Genomic DNA, 25,723 nt, shown 5'->3' with positions numbered 1-25,723 from the left:
TCCTTTTTAAATAAAAGTATTAATTAAAAAAAATGCTGACCCAAACTTTTGAACAGTAATAAATATAATGCTTAATGCTTTTAAAAGTGAGGTGAAATGGATTAAAAAATTAACAAAATAAATGTAAATAAAAACAAAACATTTGTGATAAATACTGGCAGTCAGACTTACTTTGGGCACTACTTCTGATGTTAAAATATTGGTTATTTGTATCGGCTTCTGATTTGCTTCATCATTGCTTCCGTATTAATAAAGTACCATATTTTACCCAAACTGAACCAAAACTGAATTGTGATACAAACCAAGCTAAAATATAAATTATTAATTCTAAATTCTATAATCTCACCACTTTTGACTTGTGTCATTCTTTCTCATGCATAGAATGCCCCAGGAGAGCCTCTGATGAAGGAGGAGATACAGAGTGGAGTGGATGCAGCCAATGCACAAGCATTGGACTATCAAAAATGTATGTACTCCCTTCTGCATCGCTACATTCTTTTGAAACCGTGAGTAGTTTGTATGTTCAGAGAACAGTACATCAGAAAGACGCCAGTGTTTTCTTTGTCTCTCTTTTATGTGTTCATTCATGCTGTCCTACAGCTGTCATTCTGTGAAAAGAACAATGATATATGTGTGTGTGTTTCAGTGCTGCGGGCGGTGGAGAGGATTAATGCTGCCATCAGAAAAGGTGTAGCAGAGGAAACGGTGAATGAACTGATGAACCCAGACGCCCAGCTGCCGCAGGTTTACCCTAGTGCTGCAGATCTGTACCAGAGAGAACTCGCCAGCCTGCAACAGCAGAGCGCAGAGGTTAAAACAAACTCACATCCACACAATATCAGCTCACTCTGGTTATTTTGCTTTAACCATCCTACTAATGAGACATTGACTACAGAAACAAAGTACAGAAACAAAGCCTACGACCTGCAGCAGCATCCTAATGGTCATGGCCACTAATAAGTGATCAATTTGAAATTCTCTACAAAGATACCAGCTCTTGATTTCAGTAGAATTTAGCAGTTGCATTTTGCCAAGATATAGGCATGATATTTTAATAACAGCATCAAGCTTAAAAATACATGGCACACAAATATTGGGTAAAACTGGTTACACTGAAAAAATTTTTATCAGTACTTCTCAGAATTCAATATTATCAACTAAAAAAAAATAAATAAAAAATCAATTCATGTTGCTATTATACAAGTAAATATAAGAGAGACATGCATTTATAAATTTATTACAAAAACGTATATAAACATAGAGATTTTTGTTGTTTTAATAATATTGCATATATAAATATATTTTGCTGCCAAAAAACTAAACGGTAGTCATTGATCATTGATTATGGGATTGCCTTCTCTGAGATGCATATGATGCTGACTTTAGAATAGGTCGAAATTAAGCATCTCAGCCTATTTAAGTTGCGCACCTATGTTGCCTTTGTAAGCAGCTTACCAGGTTTAAGAACAGAGCAATAATTTACATGCAGTTTACTTAAGTTGACGACCTGTAACCGTTTAGTTTAGTCTGAGTGATTTTTGTGCTTTGCTTGACTGCACAGGGCTCTTTGTCACACCCCGAGCTGCTGGTTGCCGTGGAGATGCTGTCCTCGGTGGTGCTGATAAACGAGGCACTGAATGTAGGGGACAGGGCAGCAGTGTGGAAACGGCTCAGCAGTACCCTCACCGGCCTCAGCAATGTAGAGGACGAGTACGCCCAGAGGTGAGAATATTACTTTAAGACACATTCCTGGTCTTATCTTGCATGGTTTATCAGTGAATGTTATTCTAAAGAAAAAAATCTTCAACTTTCATCAAAATACAATAGCTTACTCAGCTACTGAAATGACTTTCCTTTCAGCTGAAAGTCACAGGCTGCATGGGCCATTGGATTATGTCAACTATTAGCCAAATAGCTATTTAAGCATTACTTTACCTAACTCTCATTCAAGTCTGGCTCTATTCTTGTATGCAAAAGCCACTTTTCATAATCAAATCCATTTCTGACTGATAAAACCAGGTCTCGTCCAACTTTGCTTTTTATTTTGCTTAGAAAAATGCCAAAATACGGAAGTAAAATAGGTTGTGAATGTTGATGTTGATTTGGCTCCTGGTTTTAGCCACTGTTTGTTGTTTCCCTGCAGATATATAGATGAGTTGGTGCGTCTGAAGGCAGCTGCGCGTGAAGAGGGTAGTGACTTTCTCACCTGGAATGACATCCAGGCCTGTGTGGACCAGGTCAACAGTACTATTCAAGAGGAACATGAAAGTGAGCATGATATTCATCCTCATTATGGATGGATCAAATTCAGATTGTTTTGTACTATGAACAGTGTACATGTCCTCTTGCGACTTTAGGGATTGCCGCTATTGGTCTGATCAACGAGGCTCTGGATGAGGGTGACCTACAGAAGACAATGGCTGCTTTACAGAACCCAGCCGCCAAGCTAACAGACATAGATCCATCTTTGGCCCAGCATTACTATGATATACTGCAGGAGGCAAGGAGAGAGAAGGCCCACGTATGTATACCTATACAGACCCACAACAATAACATGGCCCACACAAAACCCTGCCTCTGCAACTGTAAAAAATATCAACTATTTAATTCTTATTTTGAACCGTTCCGCATGTTGGGCCACTCCCACTGCTTTCATCCTCTCATATCCGATTCCGGTTTTTGTCTAGTTTATTTGTTTCCTTCTCTGTTCAAACACTAATGGGAGTTTGTTTCAATCTCTGAAAACACCATAGCATTGCGACCTGATGAGGGTACATATCCCTTTATCAAGGGAGGTCTGAGGTCTGATAGTGGAAGGAGAAAAATTAATTGTGATTTTCTGATAAAAATTGTAATTGTGATTTAAAATGTGAGTTTAAAAAGTACCAGGTTTGCCGTGCTATTATTATTATTATTACTATTCATAAATAAAAATACTAAATAAAACAAAACCGAGTATTAGGATAAAATAATATAATAGTATACTTTTTATTTTACAGTACTCATTTTTATGGTTGTCTTAATTACATCATTTTCAAACATGAAATCATTACGCATTTAACTGAAAACTCTGGATCGTGAGTTGCTCGTGTGTAAAAGAACACAGTGCTGTGCTTCACTCTGAAACAGAATATATTTACACTAAGCAATATTGCCATTTCTGAAAGCCTCTCTCTCTCCACATGCATCATGTGAGTTTCTCTCACTATGACTTCTCATGATTCTAGTCTGATGACATCATCTGAGCTCATACTGTCTCGTTCCGCACCCCCATATTTTGTCTCGCTTTTATTTGCCACCTCCCCTGTTCTTTTCATTAGAAAGCCCCTTACATTTTCAAATGACTATACTATGTGCAAATAACATTCGATTTATTTGATCTCACACACCTTAGGTATCATACACACCAACTTTGTATATGATAATAGGACATTTTGGTCCTAATCTGAGGCTCGTTGAAGAAGTGAAGTAGGTTCATGTGTAGCATATTTCAGTTTTGTGTCTAGTCAGTGTTTTAGGCCACGCCCCACGTGTTTCCTGTGGATGTGAAATTGAAACCTCAAGGATGCAGGTGAATGGGCACAGAGAAGGCCATGGTTTACCACAGCTGTGTGCCAGTGTGGTTCAGAGCTGAACTGAAGTCTCTTGAGGCCAAGAGCTCTTTTTTTACCATGACAGCTCTAGATAAAGTACCCAGAATACTCGTTCAGAGGCGTTACGGAAAATCTGCATCTCTGTTTGATTCACCTATTTGGAAACAGTTCTTGTGAGTTTAATTAGTGATATTTACCCTTTGTCACTAACCACTCTTTTAATAGAGGATCACATGAAAAGCAATTTTTGTCTCTTGAACTCATAGTAGCTGTCAAACTCGTGCTACCCAAAAAAAAAACATGGCTGGAAAAACAAAGTGTTTCCTTTTGCCATGATTTGTACAAGCATCGGAAATAGCAAGGCTTATGACTTTTTCTCTGCCTTAAAAGGGCAAAATTCTGGTCCTGTTAGCTGGCGTAGCTGAGGAAAGGGTTTTTAGCGCTGACATCATTCCTCCAGGCTGACACTAGCTTGGGTCACTATGCGGTGGAAAGCACAGATGAAACCAGATCTGCTCAACTCAGACAGGAAGTGGTTAGGAAAAAAGTTTGACGTTATGTTTTTTATAACAAAAATCCCAAAAGGTGGAGTGATGTGTGACCTGACAGTAACGATTCAAGATGTTTGTTTAATTGACTTCAGTAATTTTTGAGAAAGATATGAGCCTCATTCCTCTTGTAATGAGTAAAATATGAATAGTTAAAAATCATACTGTAATGGTATTGTACTGATGAGCAGCTGACATGAAATGCTTTCAGGAAGTTAGTTGACATACAGTGGTGTGAAATGCTACACACACACACGCACACACACACACACATATATATTTATTATATGCAGTTTTTAATGATTTATTAATTTGGAGAATACATGGAATATTTGTAGATATTTGTACACAAAAATTTACGCTATGCCTCTATTATCCATATCCTTTTTAGAAGTACATCACTATTTACATTACATCCTGTGCTAAATTCCTTCCGTAAGCACTTCACCATGATCTTTACCAAAGTTTAGCTGGAATTGATAGAAGTAAGTTCCTCTTTTATCATTCAGTGTAAAGTAAACCATCCCAGAAGAGTTGGTAATGTAATCTTGGACATTACACCACACCCTTTTTCACTTCCTTCGTTACAGTTGGCAGACTTTATTCACATATTCAGATCCTGATCATTTCTACTCCACCCCACTGGGACACATTAAGTCCTGTTTGCGCTCTAATCCAGCAGGCATTAGTTTTACGCAGCCGATAAAATGTAACTCAGTGAAGCGGAGACTTATCAACTCTGAAGGAACAACGTTTTCCTCTGTTGCTCAATTTGCCACACCCTCAGGTTTGGTGCACGGCGCTGCTGTGCGTTTGCAAGGAAGGCAGGCGGATTGCATAGAGGGGCCGCTGCACTCAGCAAATCAGAGAGCTGCAAATCGTGCTCCGGAAACTGAGCTCAACATGCGGTCAGGGACTACTATGAGAGGGCAACTGCACCACCTGGTGGTGGTGGTAGTAATGAACCCTTTCATTAGCATGCGTTTATCCAAAATGCCCTGAAGCAGATGCAATTAATTCAAAGGTGTAAATTTAATACAGGTACCCCTACAACCAAAGAACATGATCTGCACAAGTCAGTCAGCTCAATCTTATTTATGGCTCTCTGCAGCACTTCCAGAAGGAGATTGTGCTATTTTCTTAAAAGGCAGTGTGTGATTGTTTATATAATTTTGGCAGTTATGTTGTTGAATAATGAAACACTGTCTCTTCCAGTTCATATAGGTCATTTGTTAATGTGACTAACCCTAATGTGTTTTTCATCCACATCATACTGTACCTGTTGACAGTTAAAACATTTTTTTAAAATGGAATTAAAGTGACAGTTCACCCAAAAATGTCAACATTTACTCACCCACGTATTGTTCTAAACTTTCCTCTGTGGAAAACAAAAGATGTTTCGAAAAAGTCCATAAATTGAGTGTCATTGAGGTGCAGAACAACATTGGACCCCATTGACTTTTATTGTATGGACAAAAAACCTCTGCTTTTTTTTGTGATCCCGAGAAGAAAGTAAGGCATACAGGTTTGGAACATGAGGGTGAGTAAATGATGACATTTTGGGGTGAAATGTCACTTTAATTCCATAAAAAAAAAATTAACTGTCAACAGGTGGACTGTTTAATGTCTGTATTAATAATCTAATTACAGAAGGTTTGACTGACACCTAGTGTCCGAGTGTTATTCCTAATCAAATACAAACGGAAATCTAGTTGGAATAGCTTGAATTTTTTGAAAACATGATTATTTTATCCTATTTTGTTTGGTGGCACAGAGCTTCATCTTTAAACATTCCCATAGTCCTTAAAATCTGCCATTTCAAAAGTGTGAAATTTATGCATAATAGTTAATGTAAATGTTGGTAGTTATGCGTAGTTCTCTCTCGTCTTTTTCTTTAGCTAGAAATTACCTGTTATAAATCCAATCTTTAAAATGCTTATATAGTCATCAAAATTATTGCAGAAGTCATGGGGAAAAAATGGAAATGAATTGTCCACAAAGTGTGGGAACCTTGTGTAAATTATATTTGACTATATCGATCAGAACACATCCTAATTCTTTGAAATGGTTACTCATTGGTAATTGACTTCTTGTTTTTTTGCTTGTCTTTACAGGAATGCGGAGATCCTTCTGCAGTGCTTTGGTTAGATGAGATCCAGGATGCGATCTTAAGAGCCAACAAGGACTCAGAGGATGCTCTGCAGTGTAAAAATACTTATTTAAATCTTAGTGTACTTGCTATTAAACTCAGAACTTATTTCCTTTTGTGTTTGTGTATTTACTCATTTAGTCTGCATCTCTCAGCTTGAATATAACTATGATGATACGATCATACTACGATGATTCTTTTCCTTGAACCATCTAAAGAATAATCTTCTTTTCCATCTTCAGTCTCTCAGGCGATCCAGGCCATTAATGAGACTGTGGATAACAAGGACTCTTCTCAGACACTGGCAGCCCTGCGTTCACCTGCTGCTGGTCTGTATGGAGTCACGTCTGAATGTGCTCAGACCTACCAGGATGACCTGTTTCGGATTAAAGAGGACAAGAAAAAGGAAGGTGAGATGGGTGCTTGTGTTGATTCTTTTGATATTTGGTACAAAAATCTATAGTAATAATTACATTAAAACAAGTACAATTTCTTTTTTCTACTCAAGTTCTCAGCTGAAGAATTTGTTTTAAACTGTTTGGTGATATCACAACATATCACATTTACACTTTGTGATGGAGAGAGTAATAGAGGTTTTTGGTAGGGGATAATGGCAGTGAATGGATGAAACATTGGGTGAAAGGAGGACACAACTACTACTATAACCTCAAGACTGGACAAGGCACCTGGGAAGAGCCTGCAGACTTTATTCCAAACAACACTGAGCTCAACAAGGAGGAAATACAGGTAAATCTCTCCAGTATTTATTTTTACAATGTATATAATAAATAATATATATTACACCATATTGTGATATATCATAATATATTATATCTATTAATATAATAACTGTAATTTTACAGTTTTTTTGTTTTTATTTATTTTTTCTTCCTGATTATTTACTGTCTTTGTAGTCTGTTGTGTCAGGAGTAACCACAGCATATAACCGAGAGCAACTGTGGTTGGCCAATGAGAGTCTGATCGCCAAGCTGCAGGCCCGGTGCCGTGGTTTTCTGGTGCGACGTGGAATGAAAGATCGTCTTGGGTTCTTGAAGTCTCAGGAGCCGTCTGTCACATGCATACAGGTCACTCTCCTCTGGCTTCCTTCACTTAGTGCTAAACAAGACTGGAAGGCAGTAATGTAAATAATAACAAAAATAACATAAACGTTGGTTTATGCCATTTATGCCAAGCCAATCATGACCTTCTGGTTCTGTTTGCTTTATAGGCCCACTGGAGAGGCTATAAGGACAGAAAGAAGTACAGTGACAGGAAGCAGTACCTGAAGGATCATGCTGATGATGCTGTCAAGGTAAGATCAAATTTTGATGAAATAAAAGATCCACACTTCTTGCATCATAAAATGTCAGGATTATACTCACCGTCTGCTATACACTACATGGCATAAAATAAGTGGTCCATTCAGTGATGATAAATCTTAATATGGTCAAATCTGAATTTGAATAAATCTATGTTTTTTTTTTCTGTAGATTCAGTCAATGGTCAGGATGCACCAAGCTCGCAAAAAATACAGAGATCGCCTGCAGTACTTCAAAGACCATGTGAGTTTTAATTCAAAATCAAAGGACTTGTATATTTTTATAGTTAATAATAATAGTTACTATAAAAAATAGTTAATCTGATTTCTAACTGCTCAGTGGTCAGTCTTTAATGTTCTCCATCCAACTTTCTCATTGCAGATAAATGATGTGGTGAAAATTCAGGCTTTCATTCGAGCCAACAAAGCAAGAGATGACTACAAAACACTCAGTAAGCATTTTATGTACTTCCTTCGAATTCTGCTTCACATCCATTCACTTTGAACATGCCTCTAATATACATGTAGATAACTTGTTTTTTTCTTTTGAAGCCATGTAATTGTTGTTTCTGTATACTGTTAAAACGTGAACACCATAAAATGGCTTGATCATTTGATCTCCATCATTTACTCCTGCTCATGTCATTCCAAACCTTTATGACTTACTTTCTTCTGTGGAACATAAATGTATTTTGAGAAATGTCTCAATGTTTTTTTCTCCATACAATGGAATGTAGATAACTTGTTTTTTTCTTTTGAAGCCATGTAATTGTTGTTTCTGTATACTGTTAAAACGTGAACACCATAAAATGGCTTGATCATTTGATCTCCATCATTTACTCCTGCTCATGTCATTCCAAACCTTTATGACTTACTTACTTCTGTGGAACATAAAAAATGTATTTTGAGAAATGTCTCAATGTTTTTTTCTCCATACAATGGAAGTCAACTGTTTGGTTGACCAACATTCTTCAAAATATCTTCTTTTATGTTCTGCAGAAGAAAGAAAGTTAATCAGGTTCAAAACTACATTAGGGGGAGTAAATGATGACAGTTTTTTTAGGGTGAACTTTACCTTTAAGGGGAGGGACACTTTATAGAACATTTAATTGGACCAGAATTAGAGTGCAGGATGAGTCATCAGTGTTTTTGTTCAGTTTTCCCAGAAGAAAAAGACTGCACATTTTAAAGTGTATACCTTCAAGCTGTTTCCTCCAACTAGTATAGGAATACACCAGCACTGAATGCCATACAACTATAAATCCTGTCTTTAACAGTCAATGCAGATGATCCTCCAATGGCAGTTGTTCGTAAGTTTGTCCACCTGCTGGATCACAGTGATCAGGACTTCCAGGAAGAGCTGGAACTGATGCGGCTGAGAGAAGAGGTGATCACCAACATCCGCTCCAACCAGCAGCTGGAGAACGACCTCAATCTGATGGACATCAAGATCGGCCTGCTGGTGAAAAACAAGATCACCCTTCAGGAGGTGGTCTCTCACAGCAAGAAGCTCACCAAGAAGAACAAGGGTGAGCTGTCCAACCTCATGATGATGAACAAGCAGAAAGGAGGCCTGAAGGCACTTAGTAAAGAGAAGAGGGAGAAGCTGGAGGCATATCAGTTCCTCTTTTACCTGTTACAGGTAAAACTCATCAACTCTTCCCTAAGAATTGTTTGAAAATCAGTGTCACTACAGTCCTGTTAATTCCCCTCTCTGTTAATTTTCCTCAGACAAATCCAACCTATCTGGCCAAGCTGATCTTTCAGATGCCACAGAACAAGTCCACCAAGTTCATGGATTCTGTCATTTTCACATTGTACAACTACGCTTCTAATCAGCGTGAAGAGTACCTCTTGCTCAATCTCTTCAAAACGGCCCTGCAGGAGGAAATCAAGTAGGAATTTCATGATATACCATTAGGGCTGGGCGATATAGCTAAAAAATGTATCAACGATATAATGTTTCATATCGTTCGGTATCGATAATTATTGACATTTTTTATAACCTTTTTTAAAACAAAGAGCAATAGAATTTTTTTTTTTACATTTAACCACTGTATTTTTAAATTAACCCAATTTATTGAGACAAGTATTTGTCCGTCTAAAAAATGTGCTGAATATGCGTTCTGTGTGAATGGCTTAGTTTCAGTTTTAACCTAATCAAGATCTTCTCCGCATTGAGCTTCTATATTTCTCTAATATTTTGAATGCATAACACAGCAGCGGTGCGTCTCGTGGGCTAGACTAACAAAACATTAAAATGCAACAATGTCGCTTACATCATTATCTCCGCATCTCGCGCGCCACTGATGACGCTCCCTGATGGACACCTAACATTCAAATGTAAATGTTTTTTAAATTCGACTAATATTCATTCTTTATTCACAATTTTCTCATCACAGGCAGGCATAGCACTCATTTCAGCATGTGTTCGTGTTTGTGTGTGCTGTCTGCGTCACTCATAGCACGTGCCTATATCGTGCGCCATATCAAACATTTTTTCTATCGTTATCGAAGAAGGTGTACCGTCGATAAATATCGATACCGTTTTATCGCCCAGGCCTATATACCATAAATTATATACTCTATTTATCAAGATGCATTTGCATCTTTGACGATCTCTCAGTAATGTTTGTCTTGTAAATGCAGATCAAAAGTGGACCACATCCAGGAGATTGTCACAGGAAACCCAACAGTCATTAAGATGGTGGTGAGCTTTAACAGAGGAGCCCGAGGTCAGAACGCACTCCGGCAGATCCTGGCTCCGGTCGTGAAGGAAATCATGGATGACAAGACGCTCAACATTAAAACTGACCCAGTCGACATATACAAGAGCTGGGTGAACCAGATGGAGAGTCAAACTGGAGAGGCCAGGTGTGTTTTCAACCTTTTTGATATGAAGGGCCCCCGCTGTCTAACACAATATTCTCCCCCTCCATATACGCTAAGATATTTTCAGTATTTTCTTCTGTAATTATGACAAAGCTGCTTGTTTTCAAACTTTTATTGATATATCAAATTAATTAATGTGGTTAATTCATTTAATGTATTAAATTATTTAACTTAGATTTATTTTGTGATCCCACAGGTTATGTTCTATATTCCAGAACTGTATGTTCTTCAATAAAAACAGCATTTAAGGCCTTTCCACACTGAGCGCGAAATAGCGAAACAAATATCGGACGCGATGGCGCGCTGGAATAAAACAATAGATTTCTATGGATGCTTCCACATAGAATGCGAACATTCGTGCACCGAAAATGCAAATGTTTTTTTTTTTTCCGAACCAGTCCGACAAATCTTTTCAGTTTCGCAAAGCGAAGACACGGGCCGTCTTTGAGAACAGATTTATTCTCACATGTTCTTTATACAGAATAACATTTCTATTAATTGTCCACTGAATTATGTAATCACAGTAGAGCACCATTTGTTTTCTTCCACGTGCGCGAGTGTTATGAGTCAGAGCGCGTTCCCTCTTTTTCTACACATGAAATATGAAAGCAAATAGACATATAATTATGACGACCATCTCTATCTTTCTGTCGCTCAGCTCGGCTAATGTCCGTCCCATGCACTGAACGCGCTCTCCTCCACATCACGAGTAGACACGCCCCTTATTGCTGATTGGCTACAAGTTTGTTTTGCGATTCGGCCTGAATCAGTTTTCTAAAGTGTTTTTGAAAAATCACATACCCTGCCTTTAAATCCATTTACGAGATACATATCTGAGGAAAAATGCATTGTTGGTCGCGCCACCTAGCGTGCAGGCGTGAATTAACAGAAGGCAAACAATCGTTTCGCGTTCGGTGTGAAAGCACCGTTCGTCGGCGATTCGCCTCGCTTTTCGCATCGCGCTCAGTGTGGAAAGGCTTTTATTGTGGGGAAAATATAAAGAAATATGATTTCAGTCTTAATTTGATGTGTTTTTTTTAGCATTTTAATTTAGATTAAATTTTAATAAATTTATAATAATTTGTTCATTTAAGTAATTTTAAGTCATTCTGTGGCCCCCTTGGAAGTCTGCTGAGGCCCCCTAGGGGGCCCCAGGCTCCTGGTTGAGAGCCACTACTTTACTAGCAATCATTTATACTTATAATAATAATAATAAATATATATATTTTTTAAAGGATTTTTAAGACATGTAAAAGAATAAAAGTAAATACTGAAATTAATTTGATTAAATCCAGATGCACAAAATAAAATGTAACGCTAGATGACCCGCTACCTAATGTTGCAGTGACCGTGTAATTCTGTTTTGCAGTAAATTGCCGTATGATGTGACTCCAGAACAGGCAGTGAGTCACGAGGAGGTTCGAACCCGCCTGGAAGCCTCCATCAAGAACATGAGGACAGTCACAGACAAATTCCTCTCAGCCATAATTGTTTCTGTGGATAAAATCCCGTGAGTTGATAAAATCCCGCCACCTGAATTTCCCTCAGGGATCAACAAATTCCATGTCTTGCATCTACTTTTAGATGCACCTACCATAAATTGTTCTTGAATATATGAAAATGACTTTTAGCAAGCCCAGATTTGAATATTCAAATACATGTCTGTTACATGAGCCGTTTCTTTGTTCATGCTCTTGTATAAATCAGCATTACATCACTGTTAAAGAGTGGTGCTGTGCTGCTGCTCTTATTTTACTGAGGTTTTACTAAGCTAAACCTCTAAGAGTTAAGTTAAGAGGGCAGAATACCACATAAAATAACGCCATTTTTATATGACCTTTTCTTCACCGAATGGACTAAAAAATAACACAGTGAATGAATCAATTCTTTAATAACTCATGAACTCCTCATATATCATTCAAATAAATAATTCACTGAATCCATCAGAGCACAATTAGCAATTATGATACAATTATGAATTAATGAATTTACTGAATGCTAACTCATCAAAACTTTTATTCATGTTTGACTTGAAATGATCCAAGAACTATTTCCATGTTATTGTGTATTACTGACTGATTGTTCTCTTGTAGACTTATTTACATTCACTACACGTTTTGGAATAAGGGCTATTTCAACTATAGCAACATTCAAATATAAGAACTAAGAATCATTTGGGTTTTCCCTGTAGATATGGCATGCGGTTCATTGCCAAGATGCTGAAGGACACACTTAACGAAAGGTTCCCTGATGCCACAGAGGATGAGCTTTTGAAGGTTTGTTACATCACAGCTGCTGGAAATCACAGCAGTGTTATTCCTGTGCAACGTTTGGCTGATGTAATTGTACGCTTTAGTCTCAAAACCAAGACAGCCTTTATTCAGTTGTCTTGAACACTCTGATTACCTCTTTGCTAAACTGGCACCCGCTGCTTCTCCATATCAGCTCTGTCCCACTGTGGAACATTGTGCTGAATCCTGAGCATTTCTCTGCTCTTGTGCTTCTCTTCTGTTGTGATACTCCAGTCTCCTCACTTTGAATAATAAATGTGGTTTCCATCTCGTTCCTTTTCTTCTGGAAAGAGATTCCTCTTCTCTTTCTTTCTATCTATCTGTCCCACACCTGCTCTGTCTCTCTCTTTTTCTACGGCCTGGCTCCAGCTCTCCTCTTGGCCCTTGCTTATACCCTTTTCAAGAGGTTTTTGATGAGCACCCAGCACAGGTGAGCCACATCTTTCTTATTCTTGCCTTGCTGCTTCTCTTTCTGTCAGTAATTTTGTTTACCCCCTTTGAAGAAGCAGAGGATCTTCAATTGCACAAAGATAGAAACATAGATAATAGGTTTTAAAAATTGCACAGATGTTATGTTTGCTTAAAAAAACGGAGGACATACTCATCCCTATTATCTTTTAAGATTGTGGGCAACCTGCTGTACTACCGCTACATGAACCCCGCCATTGTGGCTCCTGATGCCTTTGACATCATTGATCTATCGGCTGGAGGTCAGCTGACCACCGAACAGAGGCGAAACCTGGGATCAATCGCCAAAATGCTGCAGCACGCAGCCTCCAACAAGATGTTCCTCGGAGACAACGCCCATCTGAACCCCATCAATGAATACCTCTCTAACTCCTACCAGAAATTTAGGTACAAGTGACATCAAAGTGCCTGTGTTTGTTTCTTTATTTCAAGCAGTTTCTTTATTTCCATACTGATGCAAGAACCTTTCTATCTCCCAGACGTTTCTTTTTGTCTGCTTGTGACGTTTCATCTTTGGAAGACAAGTTCAATGTGGATCAGTACTCTGACCTGGTCACCTTGACCAAGCCTGTGATCTACATTTCCATTGGGGAGATCATCAACACTCACACGGTAACTATTTGAGACTTAAGGTGTGATCACATTTACCGTTGCTCTGCGAAATTTTGAAATTCAGACATTTCAATTGGTATCTGGGAGTTTTGACTGGGGGCAAAAAAAATGACTCAAAAATATTTTTCATTGGTTTCAAGTTGTTCACGAAAAATTCAGTATGTTGATCAGCAGAAAGCTGATTGGTTTGAAAGTGACTTCGGTATAAGTGGTGCTTCAAGCATCGCTACACTAATGACAATAGAAAGTGGACCTTTTATACCAACGAAATTTAGGTGAAATTTCACCTATGTGACCAGATCACATCTAGTATAGTTGGTTTTAAGAACTGAATATATTGTGGTATCTTCTTTAGCTCTTGCTAGATCACCAGGATGCCATCGCACCAGACCACAATGATCCTATTCATGAGTTGCTAGATGACCTGGGAGAAGTGCCCACCATTGAGTCTTTAATAGGTGAGTCTCTGAGATATGCTTTAATGTCTCAGGACGCTGAGGTCCTACAGAGTCCGAGTGATGGACTGTTGTTCTCTCACAGGTGAGAGCCCACTTCCCCCTGATGATCCTAATAAGGAAATGATGGGTAAGACAGAAGTCTCTCTCACCCTCACCAACAAATTTGATGTTCCTGATAAGGCCAATGCTGAAATGGATGCCAAGACTCTCCTCCTCAAGTAAGGACAAAGCCTTACTCAAATTCTTCTGTTATAAAACCTAGTGAGGTACCAAGTTCTACGGCAGCATGTTTCCTTCCCAGAGAAGATAATCCACTAATGCAAACCTTTCCACTATTTCCAACATTTATGAGTGAATTATGAATGCATGAAAATATCCACACAAAACAAATAACCACCAGTATGTCTTAAAAAAAAAAAACATAGCAGGTTTTCTAGGTCTAATGAATGTAAATAATTAATTTCAAATTTTAAAATAATTATTTTGGACATAAATATTCATAACTGCCCATTTTAAAGAAACAATGTTTAAAGAATAACATTTTGGTGAAAAATTATTGGTGATTCTCACTTTGTTTGGCACTGATCTTACAGTACATTAAAATACATCACATCTGGTCTTGCCACGAAACTTCAAATATTTCAATGCGTCCAAAGCTTAAATTGGATCTAAAATCTCCGTATACACATATGGTCGGGGCTTCATGCAGCTTCAGTACTACTCTTCATTGGAAATTAATGACTTCCAGTCTGTTGTTTGGTATTTGTTGTTTATCAAAGAGAGTGAAAAGGTTGCTTTAGACTATAGAAATGTTAGCTCGGCAATCAATTGTAATTTAAGTCTATTGTACAGAAAGCAGTTGTGAAGTGCATGGAGTTGCTGCCTTTGTAGGTCACTAGGTTCTAGAATGAATATTTTTACTTGCTAACACATTTTTAACATGAATCTTTATCCATTCATCTTTCTCATTTAGCACCAAGAGGCTCATAGTAGATGTGATCAGGTTTCAGCCAGGAGAGACACTTACTGAGATTCTGGAGACTGTAGCTTCACCAGAGCAGGTACTTTAATTGCAGAATTTACAAATGAAAAACTTCATCAAATCAGAGTTTTTTGTTTTCAAATCAACATTTTGGGTTTTGGAATAGGAAGCCGAGTACCAGCGTGCCATGCAGCGACGAGCCATTCGAGATGCTAAGACCCCGGAGAAGATGAAGCAAGCCAAACCAGTTGTGGATGACAGTCTTACTTTGCAAGGCAAGAAGGACAAAATCAAGAGCAACTTGCAAAGGCTAGGAGAGTTGGGCAAAGTTCACCCTGAGAAGAAATACCAGGATCTTATCAATGACATCTCCAAGGTACCATTCCTATGTCTTTTGAAACTTCAAATGCGCTATTTAGTTTTAGATTAAAGCGTCTTGATTTATTCGTTGATGATGTTTGAAGGACATCCGGAACCAGAGGCGATACCGTCAGAGGCGAAAGGCAGAATTGGTGAAGCTTCAGCAGACTAATGCTGCCCTGAACTCCAAGACCAATTTCTACAATGTGCAGATTGACTACTACAATCAATACATCAAGACCTGCATGGACAATCTAGCCAGCAAGGGCAAGTGAGTGAAGCGTGTTTGGAGTATTTACTGTCCAGTTTAGTTCATGTCGTTATCTCTGATTGGATAATTGCCGTTGAGCTCATGGAAAATGCGATTGCTTCACACACAGAGTTTCTAAGAAACCTGGAGACAATAAGGCGAAGAAGAGTAAGCAGGTATCGCAGAAGTACACAGCAGCCCGTCTGCATGAGAAGGGAGTGCTCATTGACATCGAGGACCTGCAGCCAAATCAGTGAGTTTCAACTTCTGGTTTTGTTTTTGACTTCATCTATTCATGTCTCGCAGTTTATATATCTACATTTCCTCTTGTCGTCCTGTAATAATATGCTCGTTTCCTATTTTTACAGGTATAAGAATGTCATTTTCGAGATCTCACAATCTGAGGTTGTAGGCGTGTTTGATGTGAAAGCTAAGCTTATGGGAGTCCATTTGGAGACATTGATGTTGGAATACCAGGTAAAAAGTTCTTCTCTTGATATTTTTAGGGTGCTTTCACACCTGGCCCGTTGTTTCGGAACCTGGCGCGTTTCCCTCCTTAGCTCGGTTCGTTTGGGCATATGTGAACACGGCAATCGCGCCCGGATCCGCGCCAAAACAATCGGTCCGAGATCGCCTGAACGAGGTGGTCTCGGCTCGATTGAAAACGAACTCTGGAGCGGTTCGGTTGTAGTGAGAAAGCAATCCGATCTAACGGACCAATGAACCAGGCTATATCACAATGTATAATGGGTAATTACGTAAGTTCCGTGAAAAGCATTAGCTTTGTTGTTTTGCTAATACTTGCAATACATTTTAATCCCGGTTTCGGAACAAAGCAATCGATCTACAGGTGTAGTCTCTGTATCTCATGTAGTCAGACTCAGAAGGATTTTTTTTTTTTTTTTAAACTCTGTATGTAATTTTTGATTGTGTTTAATAACAGGACCTGCTCCAGTTGCAGTACGAGGGGGTGGCAGTGATGAAGCTGTTCGATCGAGCTACTGTAAATGTTAACCTCCTCATTTTCCTGCTCAACAAGAAGTTCTACGGCAAATAGAAACTCAGAGGGACTTGACAGACTGTTTGATTCAAATTGAAGCCCAGACCACATTCATCTTTAAAGTTTAAATGTCTTTCCTGCACTGCTCTGAGTGTGCCTTTTGTGCCTTTCTTGAAGGATAAATTCCTTGAATGTACATTATCAAACTTGTCGTAGACCACCAACCTGTATCTTCAGGATATGTAACGGTTGACTGCTTTCTGTTTTTATTGAGATGTAAGTGTCCAAAAGAGTATCAATAGTAGTTTGCTTTGATTTTTTGCAAACTGTGCTTGCATGAGCTTTGAATACTGTATATGTTATATGTAAAATGAACATTTTTATTACCTAATCTATTCTTAGGGAGAAACTATTTGAAAATTGTTTCTAAGTATCCTTATCGTCTAGGAGAGTGATGAGTGTTATAGCCACATTCCTCCAAATGTTACCAAAATATATTTATCAGAGTAATATTTGTTTCTTTATTTGTAAAAACCTGAATAGGTATACTTCATTGGCTAGTCGAAAAATTAGGACTTGCTGGAAAATACTTTTTTTTTTTTTTTCGTACACTGCATGCTGGATGAATTTTACGTTTACGTCCCTCTAATTTTTGCAGCCATGTGTCCATTTATTTTTTTAAAAGTGCCTTAACTTGAATAAACCGTTGGGTAAATTTGTGGAGAAGCCTTATCATGTCAACACATAGTGTTTATAATGTCAGTCCATCTCGTTGTCTGTTGATATAATTATTTGACTCCTAATATATAAGGTTGAATGATGGTTACATATTTTTACTGATTAGTGATGCCGGTTTATACACTTATTATGTTGAGAAAATACACTGATGACATAAACAGATTCATTATGAAATTTAAAAGATGTACAGACACATTTTCTTTTAATTTTAACTTACAAAAACCTTTTAAGGTTCAGTTCAATCATTACAGTCTTTAAAAACAAAAGGATTCAGGTTTTAGAGAAGAACATCACATTTATTGTAACTGTTCTGGTGTCTGACTGAGATGTTCTCAGTTATTGTACCGTTAAAACAAAGTGCCACACTGTTTTATATTCAAATGTTTTATAAAGCATTATGAAGGTGTGTATTTTTTTTTACATTCGATATGAAATGCCAAATTGGTAGCTGTGTGGAATATGAACTGCAGTGTGGTTGACATTTCTAAATGTAACGGTCGTTTTCCTTATGTTACCATTAACACTTTAAAGATAGTTCACAAAGATGCTGGTCAGAAAATGGTGACAGGATGATAAATTTCACTGCCCAGTGTTACATATGGCAAAACAAATGTATTTCAGTGAAAGCTGATAGGCATATTCTTTAACCGAAAAGTTTTGCTTTTTTTTTTTTTTTTTTTTTTTTTCATTTATTACAGAGAGCTCGAGCTATTTGTTAGCTGTTCCACTGCTAAAACTATGAATAAAATATATAAATGAAAACCATAGTATATCCTTTTGTTCAGACGCTCCCATACATGAAAGTCATCCTTCTATTTTAATTTTTGAATGGCCCAAATGATTAAGCTTAGTTATTTATTTTATTTTGCTCTATATTATATAGCTGCTTTGTTGTGTAAAGGTGAAAATCTGCTATAATATCTGGACATTTCAATTGTTTGCATTTACATTTTCATTTAGCAGACACTTTTAACTAAAGCGACTTACAATAGATGAATACAAGTGATTCATCATAAAGCGGCAAATAAACACAGGAAGTGCTTTTAATACAAAGTTTCAGACATCGTCCAGATTAGCACAAGCTAGAACAGGGAGGGATTAAAGAAAAGTAGAAGCAAAGTTTTATTATTATTATTATTATTAAGATGCAGTCAAATGTTGACGGAAGAGATGAATTTTACAGGAATATTGCCGCAGTGCTCACCTGTTCAAGCTGACAGATTTAATCACTAGGTATTATTAGGTATTTATAAGGCCAGGCAAGGCAGGTTTATTTATATAGCACATTTCATACACAATAGTAATTCAATGTGCTTTACATAAAAGAAAATAATAATAATAAAAAAATTATCACAACAATAAAACAAGGAATTTAAAAACTTTGAAAATGATTAAAAAACGATTTTTATAAGGAGAAAAGTATAAAGGCTCATTTAATTTGTATTAATTTATGAGAAAACTATAAAAAAAAAATCATTATAATTAATTTTTAAAACCTGAAATTAAAAGAAAATAAAAATATTTAATCAAAAAATGTAACTACATTTCAATGAAAATTAGAAATGTTGCCTGAAATAAAATAACTTTTAAGTTGAAGTACTAATATTACTAAAAACAAAACTGAATAAAAATTATTCAAGCTAATATTTAAAAAAAAAAAAAAATGACAAGCACATAAAATTATTTAAACTTATACTGAAATGAAAATGAAAATATATAAATAAAAGCTCATTCAAAATATTAAATACTACAAAAGTATACAAATAAGATTAAAATAAAACTGGTACTTTTAACTAATTGAGGTGATAAAATGTACAGCTATAGTCCAAATATTATGCAGATAGTACGCTAATTCTGCTGTTCACAGAATCAACTATAAGCAATTACATCCACGATTTTTACGACCATAAATCCAGACTCAAACTTTGCCTGAAACACAGCCCTTATGTTTCAGGCTCCCACAATGCTACCGGCTCAGACTAGTTATGACTTTTTTTTTTTACAAAAAGGTGATTTCCAAGGTGATACCTAGATGCCACTTTATTAAATGTGCAATAAAAAGGGATGCAAAGTTAAGAATGGAGTATGCGTACATCCTTGACAGGGTGTAGCATTCAGAGTCGAGGATGTTGGGATAATTCATTTAAAACTATAAGCAATTACATCCACGATTTTTACGACCATAAATCCAGACTCAAACTTTGCCTGAAACACAGCCCTTGTGTTTCAGGCTCCCACAATGCTACCGGCTCAGACTAGTTATGACTTTTTTTTTTACAAAAAGGTGATTTCCAAGGTGATACCTAGATGCCACTTTATTAAATGTGCAATAAAAAGGGATGCAAAGTTAAGAATGGAGTATGCGTACATCCTTGACAGGCTGTAGCATTCAGAGAGTCGAGGATGTTGGGATAATTCATTTAAGTCACTTTGATATTGAACACCAAGATATATTTTACCAAGATCATCCTCACATGCTCCTCTCTTACCTGAGCGTGACAAGACAGCAGTGGCGATATTCTCCTCCTCCTATCTCTTTTGCCCATAATGCTGGGCTTCTTAGAACTGGCACAATGGAGGTCTTCTTTCAGTATAAAGGAACTATAGACTGAACAAATGTTGCATATGCCTACACATGCCTTCACAACAAAACTGGGGATGATGATGTGATAGCCCGGAGCCTTGAGTAAATATGATCAATAGAACTGTCCTGAAAAAATGAATAGAAGTTGTCAGGAAGAAAGGCAGACTGTTGTATGTTGTTGCAGTCATGATAGACACTCTCATAGATAGGTCTGTTATTTTACTGAGATCATAATGTGGATTTAAATATCATTTCATGTGTCTGGAATTGAGAACATCCGACCTAGCTCAGTGCCTGTTTCACCATTTACCCATGGTGCTTAGTTTGGCTATGTACGCATCTCATCTTAAATGTGTTTATCGATATAGCCAGTAACACAATCCACAAACAGAATGATGTTTCCAGCAGTTACACAGATAATAAAGAAGAGATCCCATTCAGCAGTGTTGGGAAGGTTACTTTTGAAGTGTAATAGGTTACAGATTACAAGTTACCCTTTTTAAAATGTAATAAATAGTGTACCTATTTCAATGACTTTATTAAATTTGAGCAAATGTTTTCAACTGTTAATCATTTTAAAACATTTAAAGCAGGCACGGTTAACCTTACAGTACTCAACACTGATTACTGTCAGACTTTCAAAATCCTTCATCACTTGAATTAAGATCATAATCATTTAATTTCAAAGTGCAGCCACCACAAAATCAGACTTTAGCAGCTCTTTTTACTTTGAGATCGTTCTGAGGTTAAATATAGATTTAAAAATCATAACAAGAAATAGTTTAATAACTATGATACTGTTTTTGAAATCAGGAATGGCATCTAACGATGCTTTGGAAAAAAACAGTTAATCCTAAAAAATAAAGCATATACATAAAACCAGATAGGAAATAAAACAAATAAGCATATGTCCTATTCTGTGTCCTAAATAGGACACAGTCCTATCTGTCTTCTGAAACATTGGTGTCTCATATTTTAGAGCAGTCAATGCAATTTTGGAAATCAATCAAATCTGTATGTGTGAAAATATTCAGATGTGACCCCCTTTGTAATCAGTATCATTTTCTTAAGTAACTGTAATTTAATTACATTTTTTTCTCAGTAACAGATTACAGTTACATTTATTTTGTAATTACATTACATAATTCCGTTACATGTAACTTACTCCCCAACACTGCCATTGAGGTAACAATGAAGTTTCTTAATATAGAATCTGATTTAGTTTAAAGCAGGCACGGTTAACCTTACAGTACTCAACACTGATTACTGTCAGACTTTCAAAATCCTTCATCACTTGAATTAAGATCATAATCATTTAATTTCAAAGTGCAGCCACCACAAAATCAGACTTTAGCAGCTCTTTTTACTTTGAGATCGTTCTGAGGTTAAATATAGATTTAAAAATCATAACAAGAAATAGTTTAATAACTATGATACTGTTTTTGAAATCAGGAATGGCATCTAACGATGCTTTGGAAAAAAAAACAGTTAATCCTAAAAAATAAAGCATATACATAAAACCAGATAGGAAATAAAACAAATAAGCATATGTCCTATTCTGTGTCCTAAATAGGACACAGTCCTATCTGTCTTCTGAAACATTGGTGTCTCATATTTTAGAGCAGTCAATGCAATTTTGGAAATCAATCAAATCTGTATGTGTGAAAATATTCAGATGTGACCCCCTTTGTAATCAGTATCATTTTCTTAAGTAACTGTAATTTAATTAAATTTTTTTCTCAGTAACAGATTACAGTTACATTTATTTTGTAATTACATTACATAATTCCGTTACATGTAACTTACTCCCCAACACTGCCATTGAGGTAACAATGAAGTTTCTTAATATAGAATCTGATTTAGTTCAGCAGCACCGAGTGTGTCATAGAGCTGGTCTTGCTGGTTGCCGCTTGCTTTTTGTAGTAAAAAAGTTTTCATTTTTATTTCTAATAAGATTTTTGATGACACTTTTAACATGAATAATTGTGCTGTGTATCCCTTGTCTCATATTTTAGAGCAGTCAATGCAATTTTGGAAATCAATCAAATCTGTATGTGTGTGAAAATATTCAGATGTGACCCCCTTTGTAATCAGTATCATTTTCTTAAGTAACTGTAATTTAATTAAATTTTTTTCTCAGTAACAGATTACAGTTACATTTATTTTGTAATTACATTACATAATTCCGTTACATGTAACTTACTCCCCAACACTGCCATTGAGGTAACAATGAAGTTTCTTAATATAGAATCTGATTTAGTTCAGCAGCACCGAGTGTGTCATAGAGCTGGTCTTGCTGGTTGCCGCTTGCTTTTTGTAGTAAAAAAGTTTTCATTTTTATTTCTAATAAGATTTTTGATGACACTTTTAACATGAATAATTGTGCTGTGTATCCCTTTAAGGGAATTCCACTGCCTCCTTGTGGCCACAACTTAAAAAAAAAATGGTATACAGTTTTGGGGCAGGCTTGTGTATTTTTTTTCCTCGGCTTGTTTTCACTCGGAGTGAGGGATCGGAGTTGACAAAACAAATGTGTTCCGTGGAGTCACGAATCCGTGCATCACAGTTCAGGTGGATCTAGATGATGGACACGGAGAAGAGAATCCAAAGGAGTACGCGCGGACTACACGATCAGATTTCACCGCTACATTTCACGAATCAGTAACATCTAAACATTTTCTCAGACTCGTATGACAACAGCGGTCGATCACTGGCCGGTGGTTGTCCTACCGCAGGGCAGTGAGTGTCTGATGCCGAGTTTGATTCGCTACCTTACTGCGAAGTTGCTGTCGCGCTTACCTGTTTATATGAGTTTTGAATGCGTAATGAGGTTTACATTGGCGAGACCACTTGTTGAAATCTCACAAAACTAAGTTCAGTGTTGTAGGAAATACGATTGATTGAATTTACCATATAAGTGGGCCGTTTAAAGAGTCGACCGACTGTTTGTTGTCATTTATAGTTCGTTTGTGATAAATCGGTTGTGTCATATCGCTCATTAGCTGGTTAGCTGTCACGCCTGACTTTATCCTGTAACTGACCGAGCAATATCAATCAATTACACACATTTAGACAGTTATATCACCAACTGTCTATCTTAATTCATAAATAATGGTAGGCACTTAAATATGTATGCGCAATAACAAAAAATATACACAATTTAAAGTGTTCTCGTCAGAATCTAAAGTATTTAGCTCGCTAGCTAGAGTCGTTACTGAACTTGTTTCGTAAATCCAAGTGAAATATTTAAGCTTTTCTGTTTGGCATTGCACAGTATTCCACATTTTTTCCCACGATACCAAGCAAGAGCTGGTTTAGTGATGCCAAACAAAACTGTCATAAACACTTGAATATTTAGCGATGTCCAGTTTCCTGACAAACTTTGAGCAAATTCTGCTCATCGCCTTTATACAAATATTGGCGTTATAAGTAGAAGGAATTCTTATATATCCTCGTTACTTTGCACTTAAGCTGAATTAAGTCCATTAAGTCGTTAATAATACGGTTTCATCACGTTTTCCAGCTCATTAATGGTGGCAAATCTCATGTCATTAAAGCCACCTCGTCAAACCTCTCTAAAGCATCTGGACTGCACTCTTACACGCTTTTCAGACATGAAAGGACAAATTAAACACATTTGACTTCTCTATCGACAACATTCAACCGTTAGTTCCCTGCGAAGTTGATCTCGAAACTCTGCGGCCCAACCATGTCTGGATCCCCGGGCTCGAGTGGCTCCAACCCGCGGAAGTTCAGCGAGAAGATCGCGCTGCACAACCAGAAACAGGCGGAGGAGACGCGGGCCTTCGAGCAGCTCATGACAGACCTCACCGTCTCAAGGGTAAGCACAGCCAAATTTGGATATTACCTCGCTCCCTCGATTTCATACATCAAGTGCAGCTGCCTAAGTTTGTCCTATGCACAACTGAATCACTGTGAATGGAAAATACCCGACACATCGAGTTCATGAGGAGGGATGAGAATGGCAGTGGCTGACTGCTGTCAATCACACTGCACACACATTCATATGGACATTATGAAAGGGCTGATGCCTTGAATTTATCTCATCATATTTACAAATCTTCTCCTGAGCAGTCGTTAATTATATTTTGCCTGAGCTGTAAGTAGCAAACCTATTTTTTCTTTGAGTACAGATGATTTTGATAGTCATACATAAGTCACCATGGCAACCATAGTTTCCAGCCAAGATGCCATACTTACTACAGCTATTGTTACTACTGTAAAACTGTGGTAACAACAACATATGAGAGAGAATGAGCACAGAAACAGCAGTGATGTTACAATGATGCCGTCCCCGGGTGAGCATTTGCATATGTGGGGTGAGTAGCTCAAGACTGTAAAAAGTTCAAATAAAATTTTGCCAGTAAAAATCTTTCCAAACATTTTAATGCGAGTTAATTTGAACACATGGGCAGCACTTTTATTTTTACAGTTATTATTTTAAGTGTGTGAAATGTAAAGTTTGTTTATTGTGAATTTGCAGCTGTGCAAAGGAGGGAGTTTATTTGTTTGCACTTTGCAATGGATAATGTACAGTCAGTCAGTGGTTATTGGAAAATAAACCAAACATGGCTATCAGACCCTTAAAATGGAAGGTTGATATAAGTCTCAGGTTGATATAAGCCCCCTTAACGTTGAGGTCTTATTCAATCTGTCAAATTTAATAATAATAATAATAATTTTAATTTAAAAACTTCCTTTTAAAAATTCAGGGTTGTTTTTTTTTTTTTTTTTTTTACTGTACTTGATCTTGCATATTACATGGCTGCTTACCAAATAAATCAAAGACAACATAGTTATATAGTGGTTAGTTATACAGTGTTGACCTTGACAACGATCATAATTTAGAAATACTTTACCACTGGTTGTAGCGACTAGCCAACCAGAATCATGTATCATGTACAAAGAGTGAAAAATCAACATCAACAAGAGAGTATGTAAAAACACTCTTAAAAATAAATATTCCAAAAAGGCGTTTTCGCAGTAATGCCATATAAGAACCATTTTGGGTTCCCCAAAGAACCTTTCAGTAAACAGTTCTTGAAATTACCCTTTTTTTCTCTCCTCATTGTGAATATTTTAATCATCGTAAGAACATTTTTTTCCACCATAAAGAACCTTTTGTGCAATGGAAAGGTTCAATGGACGTTAAAGGCTCTTCACGGAACCATAGATGCCAATAAAAGACCTTGTGTTAAAGGGATAGTTCACCCAAAAATGAAAATTTGATGTTTATCTGCTTACCCCCAGGGCATCCAAGATGTAGGTGACTTTGTTTCTTCAGTAGAACACATTTGATGATTTTTAAGTCCAACCGTTGGAGTCTATCAGTCGTATAATGCATGGCAATGGTAACAAAATCTACGAGAGTAAAAAAAAACATGCACAGACAAATCAAAATTAAACCCTGCGGCTCGTGACGACACACTGATGTCCTAAGACACGAAACGATCAGTTTG

General features: G+C 37.0%; 2 protein-coding genes across 7 annotated transcripts in view; both read left to right on the top strand.

Annotated features, from left to right (window-relative positions):
* LOC107757707 (ras GTPase-activating-like protein IQGAP1) overlaps positions 1 to 18,120 on the top strand; it is a 63,474-nt gene extending 45,354 nt beyond the window's left edge. Inside the window, exons 11-37 of the mRNA XM_016575264.1 lie at positions 382 to 466; positions 647 to 810; positions 1,562 to 1,722; positions 2,144 to 2,268; positions 2,358 to 2,521; positions 6,256 to 6,346; positions 6,533 to 6,700; positions 6,895 to 7,037; positions 7,205 to 7,375; positions 7,519 to 7,602; positions 7,781 to 7,852; positions 7,991 to 8,060; positions 8,886 to 9,250; positions 9,340 to 9,503; positions 10,258 to 10,482; positions 11,870 to 12,010; positions 12,692 to 12,776; positions 13,414 to 13,646; positions 13,739 to 13,871; positions 14,227 to 14,329; positions 14,412 to 14,547; positions 15,303 to 15,390; positions 15,478 to 15,687; positions 15,776 to 15,942; positions 16,052 to 16,174; positions 16,290 to 16,398; positions 16,865 to 18,120. Of these exons, the coding sequence (XP_016430750.1) occupies positions 382 to 466; positions 647 to 810; positions 1,562 to 1,722; positions 2,144 to 2,268; positions 2,358 to 2,521; positions 6,256 to 6,346; positions 6,533 to 6,700; positions 6,895 to 7,037; positions 7,205 to 7,375; positions 7,519 to 7,602; positions 7,781 to 7,852; positions 7,991 to 8,060; positions 8,886 to 9,250; positions 9,340 to 9,503; positions 10,258 to 10,482; positions 11,870 to 12,010; positions 12,692 to 12,776; positions 13,414 to 13,646; positions 13,739 to 13,871; positions 14,227 to 14,329; positions 14,412 to 14,547; positions 15,303 to 15,390; positions 15,478 to 15,687; positions 15,776 to 15,942; positions 16,052 to 16,174; positions 16,290 to 16,398; positions 16,865 to 16,978 (3,894 nt within the window). The 3' untranslated portion in view covers positions 16,979 to 18,120. The remainder of the gene's footprint in view (positions 1 to 381; positions 467 to 646; positions 811 to 1,561; positions 1,723 to 2,143; positions 2,269 to 2,357; positions 2,522 to 6,255; positions 6,347 to 6,532; positions 6,701 to 6,894; positions 7,038 to 7,204; positions 7,376 to 7,518; positions 7,603 to 7,780; positions 7,853 to 7,990; positions 8,061 to 8,885; positions 9,251 to 9,339; positions 9,504 to 10,257; positions 10,483 to 11,869; positions 12,011 to 12,691; positions 12,777 to 13,413; positions 13,647 to 13,738; positions 13,872 to 14,226; positions 14,330 to 14,411; positions 14,548 to 15,302; positions 15,391 to 15,477; positions 15,688 to 15,775; positions 15,943 to 16,051; positions 16,175 to 16,289; positions 16,399 to 16,864) is intronic.
* Positions 18,121 to 22,678: 4,558 nt separating this feature from the next.
* LOC107757665 (CREB-regulated transcription coactivator 3-like) overlaps positions 22,679 to 25,723 on the top strand; it is a 65,938-nt gene continuing 62,893 nt past the window's right edge. For all 6 annotated transcript variants that reach the window (XM_016575254.1, XM_016575248.1, XM_016575244.1 and 3 more), the window contains exon 1: positions 22,679 to 24,084. In XM_016575254.1, coding sequence (XP_016430740.1) covers positions 23,953 to 24,084 — 132 coding nt within the window. In that variant the 5' untranslated portion in view covers positions 22,679 to 23,952. The remainder of the gene's footprint in view (positions 24,085 to 25,723) is intronic.

The sequence above is a fragment of the Sinocyclocheilus rhinocerous genome, unplaced genomic scaffold (assembly GCF_001515625.1).
Source record: "Sinocyclocheilus rhinocerous isolate Xijiao unplaced genomic scaffold, SAMN03320098_v1.1 scaffold252, whole genome shotgun sequence".
NCBI lineage: Eukaryota > Metazoa > Chordata > Actinopteri > Cypriniformes > Cyprinidae > Sinocyclocheilus > Sinocyclocheilus rhinocerous.
The sequence above is the reverse complement of the archived record's forward strand: the minus strand, read 5'-3'. Positions and strand labels throughout refer to the sequence as shown.